Below are 5,749 nucleotides of genomic sequence, written 5' to 3' on the forward strand. Positions count from 1 at the left end.
ATCTACTACATGCTATTTATTTTTTCCCTTTCTTTTTAACATCTTGGGCGCCACATTTTACACACCTAATGTGCCTTTGTCCGACATATTCCTAAACTTGCAGAGCAAGTAAGGAATAAAGAAACGTAACATTTTCTTGTTTTGTTTTCCACCTATTTTGAAACTTATCTTATAATGAGTTTGTGTGGAACATTTAATTTAAGATCAGCATGCCCGCATACGTTTACTCTATTTTAAATGGAGCATATCATATATATAGTATCTTATAACGTATAAATCAAGTAAATATTATTTTCCCACGCAAATTATTAGAAGTGTTATTTATTACTTGAATGAATGAGTTACATACCGACGTTTGGATTCCAATGCCTTAAAGAATCATATGGGTTGTATTATGCAAATGAATAGACCTTTTTTTTTTCACTTCTTCCAATTCCTTGATTCGATGATATTTTTATTTTTTGAAAGCATCAAATTGATTGGCACTCCTACAGTTGGATTACAAGAAGATACGCCCTTAGCTTTTGCAATTCGAGAACATAAAGTTTTGATGGCTGGAAAGTTTGGGAATACCCAAAAAAAGTCATCACAATTAGTCTCGAATGGCTTTATATATTAATTAATTTTTATATCAACCGAAAAAAAAAAGGAAAATGTTTTTTGATTGCTTGAAGCACAGAATATTCATTCATTGGCATGCAGCATGGTTGAGAAAATGTGTACAGCTTTATGATCATGATCAACTTTACATGTTTATTAATAAAGTCTTCTCTTTCTATTTACTTCTTCCTACATCTAATTATGTTCATATTTCTATAGTGAAAATTTAGATACAGTTCATTTATATAAAGTTAATAATTAAAAATTATTAAATAATTATTAAATTGTTATCTAATGACTTAAAGTTTTCACTTTCTATAGCTATTTGCAATTGCATGCATGCCAATCACAAAGAACTTATTATAATTCAAAATTTTTGCGTTCAACAAAGCCTTTTTCCCTTAACATTTTTTTGCTATAATTTAATTTGCGTTGCATTGCCATTGTTATGCCTCTGAAAGACTGAAATGTACGTTGACTCATACCAACTATCTTGTCAAGGCAACTTTTCTAATAGATTCAAGTATATGAACTATGATGAAAAATTAACTAAATTAAAGGATACACAGAATCCTTTATTCTCAAAATTTTCAATCCTATGTATTTTCTTCCTACCTCCTCACTTCGATCGATATTAACTTTATTCAGAAAACACAGACAAGTTAAAAACATGCACAGTCTATATCCGAAATATTCTGTCCACATTCAACCAAGTTTACAACAATATTCATATTTTAAAAAGAGAGTAACATATTAATCCAAAATAAAACCTTTAAAAACAGTAATAAAGTAAATTGTAGGCGAGAAAATACTAAAATTCCTCAAACGAACTCATCAATATCGTGAAAAGAATTTATTCCTGGCCATGCATATTATGATAGATATATTCTTTTTCTTTTTTCCTTTAAAAAAGGGTTTCAGATCATAACTGCAATTAATTAAGCTCTTATAACATCTTGATGAACAACCTAACCGAAATAACCAAAGTTCGATAATCTCTTAACGATTTCAAATTAGAAATAGTAGTAAATATAAAACTTTTACCAATGGAATTAGAGAAGATGAGCACAAAGAAGTGGAAACTAAAAGCAAATAGAAGTAACCTAAATTCCATGTCCCAAACAAAGTACCTATTTGAGGCATGACTACTTATCGTTGAATATATACCGTATTTATCCAAGCTGTCATATATACTTTGTGTCATGAGAAGTGATAGAAAAGCAATCAAAACTAGTGGTACATAGAATTCAATTGCTATCATCTAAAGCTATATATATATGGCACTACAGAACTAATTATAATTAGCATGTACCTTCATAAATAGGCATGGCTATAAGCCAATTCAATATAATTCAGCTAGCAAAGCAGAATCGAAATAAAATTCCCAACCTAATTGGAAAGCATAGTGGCATGGCCATTACACAAATGGCTTTTGCTCTCTCTATATATATCACAATTACAATGATAGGGCGTGTTATATATATATAATCATGTTAGGTGTACACTAAAATCAATCGGTAAAATAAATTAAAAATATAAAATACATATTAAAATACAAAATATATATTAAAAATAAGTTAAATATATATATATATATATATATATATATATATATTTATGTACTAATATATTAATGACTGATTTTAATAATTAATTTTAATATATACTTAACATTTTTGATATATTATACTTAAAATAAAAATGTACGATTTTAATGAATTTGGCAATACTTTTTCTCCACACCAATATCTTATCAATCATGATGCATGAAGAAGAAGAGAACCATGCTCTAGCAATTTCCTTAGTAGGAAAGATACATCATCATTGAATGGCTGAACCCCATCTTTGTATGTAGCTTATAGAGGAAGATGATGAGAAAAAAAAAAGAAACATAAAAAATAAAAATAAAAGGAACTCCATCATATATAAGAAAAGGCTAAATGGTGGTACTACATGCATTGCAAGCAAGGTAATAGGCTAAGTAATAATTTTGCAACTTTTTTTTCCGATCCATACCCCCCTCATGCACTGTTTCATGTCATGGAACAATCATAACACATACCAGGCTTTATTTATTTCTTCTTAAAAACCATACATATATAGAGAGAGAGTTGCATTCCCATTCACCAATGCCAGCTCTGCCATGAATAATATCCGAGTGGGAAGAATTGAAAAGACACACACACAGCTAGATACAAGATCTGCTTAAATTAACCACATATATACATGCAACCGAGCTAGCTAAGTTCAATAATGCACAAATTTGACTGAAAACCCTAACCCTAAAAGTATTTGGATAATCTATCCAACAATAAAAAGAAAAGCGACGTAAGTATGAATATGTGCGGATTAATTAAAATAAAGGGGAGAAGAAAATAAGATAAGGGTAATTAACTAATTATAATATGTCTGATTGTCGAATAATAATAAATATCTAGTTAATTACAAAGAAATGGACGATGGATCAAGGAAATTAAAGAAAGAAAAAGCTAAAAGAAGCAAAATGAGAATCTAAATTAAAGCCCCCTGATCCATGGCATCTAAAAACGGATCTATCCTCATCCAAAATGATGCTTCAATATATGTCACATACACCAGTTAGAGAACCTTAACTTACATAACAAAATTAACTAATATATATATAGCATTAGCATTAGTAGTAGAAGTCACATATATATTTATATAGATGGAATAATTAATAACACGAATAATAATAATAATAATAATAATAATAATAATGTAATAATAAAAATTAATTAACCTACTTTCGCTCGTTCTTGTTGATTGATTCATTCGATGTTATCCTCCTTCCTGATCTGAGATGGAACAATGTCCTGAAGAAGACCATGGTCTCTCAAGAAAGCTTGATCCATGTTCAACCTAGAAGCTGCAGCAAAAGCTCCATCCTGAAGAACGAAGGTCCCAAACGACGACGCATTAGTAGGTGGAGTTGGATTAGTAGTAGTAGCGGAGTTATATAACGAAGGCGGTGGCGGCGGTTGCTGGAAGTGTTGTTGATGAGGAAGCAGAAAGTGAGGAGAAGAAGATCCAATGGTGGCGAAGGAGGGTTCGTGCATGAACGCGAGTGCGGCGCGTGAGGTAGCGGGACAAGGGTGAGTGTGCTGCCCTTCATAGGTAGTTACAACAATGCTTGGATCGTCGGAAGAACGCTCCACGCGCTTCTTAACACCACACCCGGATGTGGTGCAACGATAGTAGCTCCTGTTATTTTTGGCGTGCCCCGCAAGAAAATAAATAAATAAATAATTAAATAAATAATATTAATTGGAATAGAGAGAGGGTGAAAGAAAGCATGATGAGCATATACCTTGGATAAGGGCTATTTTTCACTGCTTTCTGTCCGTACTTACGCCATCTGTAACCGTCGTCTAAATGATCCACTTCGCTCTTTGTCATAAACGCAAACCGAGGTTCTCTTTGCTTCTTTTGATTCTTCTTCTTTGCTTTCAATCTGCAGTAGATGAAGAAAAAATTTAATTAAAGCAGAGAAATACCATATTCCAACTTCAATTAACAGAGATAGAGAGAGAGAAAGAGGGATTTTTATTAAATAAAAAGAGAGTGATTATTACTAACTGTTTCTTAGTCTTGTCTTGATTCTCTTTGGATCCATCGGCGTCTTCATCCTCTGCTTCATGTTCATCATCCGCAGCTACTTTCCCACCGTTATGCTCTTCCGCGTTGTTGTTGTTGCCGCCGACGCCGGCGCCGCCTTCGTTCGACGAAGACGAAATCGACGACGAGTTCGGTGACGCCGGAGTGTTCAACACCTCCGAACAGTCCGGGACATTGGAGCTCGCCGGCGACGGCAGAGCCTGCTGCTGACTGCTGCTGATTTGCTGCGGCGTGGCTTCGGCGGCGGCGGTGGTTGTGGGAAGCCAATCGAATAAGGAAGGAGTGTAGTCATGGAGAGCGAGCAAGTCGATGAAGCCATTGGCAGAAGTTTTGTGATCAGAAGAGGGTAGTAATGGAAGTGGCATCATGTCAAAGATGCTTGAGAAAGGGTAAGAAGTGTTGATTGTGTTTGTGTTTGTGATCGGAATCTCATCGGAAAATGCGACGGAATTAGCCATAGTAATAGTAGTAGCAGTGGTGGTGGATGCTTCTTCTTCTTTCTTCTTCTTCTCTCTCTTCCCTTCTTCCATTGATTTTTGTAAGGGTGCTTTCTATTTTCCTATATATCAACAAAAAGCTTTGCACATATTCCTCATTATTTTTATTTTCAAATATTTCTTTCTTTTTCTTCTCCCAAAACTCCAAAAAGTGATCACCCCCCTTAATTAATTAACCTCACTTTCTATCTTCTATTATCACTAGAGAGAGAGAAAGGGATAGGGATAGCTTCGGAATTTTCTTTTTTATTTTTTCTTTTCATTTTTGTTTTACGGAAATAAAGGCTTGTCCCTTAAGTCAGGTGGACCCTAACTAAATAACTATCCATTTTGAGATATTTTGTGTAATAATTTACAAATAATTACTATTAATAAATAAATTTATCCTTTAGTTTAATCAATAGTGCATTATTAAAATATTTAGTTGTTATACTACCCAATAAAAAAATATGTAGTTGTTATACTATATGTTTCGAAATAGATTGATGTTATAATATATACAATATTTTATATACAATAATTTTTCGAATTAGAGTTTATATATTATATTACATACAATAATAATATCTAATCAGATTCTATCATTTTTTATATAAAAATATTATATTTATAATTTTTGTATGTGAAAGGGGGCATTTGGTTTGATTTAGTTGGGGTTGGGAATTTGGACAACAGGTTGTCTTGGAGAGGTTTCCCACCATAGGGATGACCGACATGTGTCGGTTGACTATGGAACGAGGCGAATAGCATTTATTGCGTAAAAGAAGAGTAGAGGACCGCCGTCGGGGCCCACATCTGAAATATAACGCGGGAATTTGACCGGCAACCGGTTTGGGTGTGAACGGGGGGAGTGAACACGTGGGCTGTACGTGAAAGCCCAAAAGCCTTCTAATCTCTGATCGTGTGCATGTGATGGGTCCTCCTCCTGCCCCCCTTCTCCCTTTTTTTTTATCCTCTTTATAAAATAAAAGAAAGAAAATCTCTTTTTTAACTTTTTTAGATCATGTTATTATTCA

At 33.5% G+C, this 5,749-nt stretch overlaps 1 protein-coding gene across 1 annotated transcript; it reads right to left on the minus strand.

Annotated features, from left to right (window-relative positions):
* Nucleotides 1–2,976: 2,976 nt before the first annotated feature.
* LOC130936179 (probable WRKY transcription factor 48) lies at nucleotides 2,977–4,902 on the minus strand. The gene is made up of 3 exons (XM_057866211.1): nucleotides 4,198–4,902; nucleotides 3,929–4,072; nucleotides 2,977–3,822 (listed from the first exon to the last, which is right to left on the minus strand). The coding sequence occupies exons 1-3, from the start codon at nucleotides 4,764–4,766 to the stop codon at nucleotides 3,390–3,392; spliced, it is 1,146 nt and encodes a 381-aa protein (XP_057722194.1). The 5' UTR covers nucleotides 4,767–4,902; the 3' UTR covers nucleotides 2,977–3,389.
* Nucleotides 4,903–5,749: the final 847 nt, after the last annotated feature.

The sequence above is a fragment of the Arachis stenosperma genome, chromosome 1 (assembly GCF_014773155.1).
Source record: "Arachis stenosperma cultivar V10309 chromosome 1, arast.V10309.gnm1.PFL2, whole genome shotgun sequence".
NCBI classification, from domain to species: Eukaryota; Viridiplantae; Streptophyta; class Magnoliopsida; order Fabales; family Fabaceae; genus Arachis; species Arachis stenosperma.

Coding starts and splice junctions, on each gene's coding strand:
- LOC130936179 (XM_057866211.1), bottom strand. CDS start 4,766: ATGGAAGAAGGGAAGAGAGAGAAGAAGAAGAAAGAAGAAGAAGCATCC. Junction 4,073..4,197: donor CAAGACAAGACTAAGAAACA/GTTAGTAATAAT, acceptor CATCTACTGCAG/ATTGAAAGCAAAGAAGAAGA. Junction 3,823..3,928: donor AAAAATAGCCCTTATCCAAG/GTATATGCTCAT, acceptor CAAAAATAACAG/GAGCTACTATCGTTGCACCA.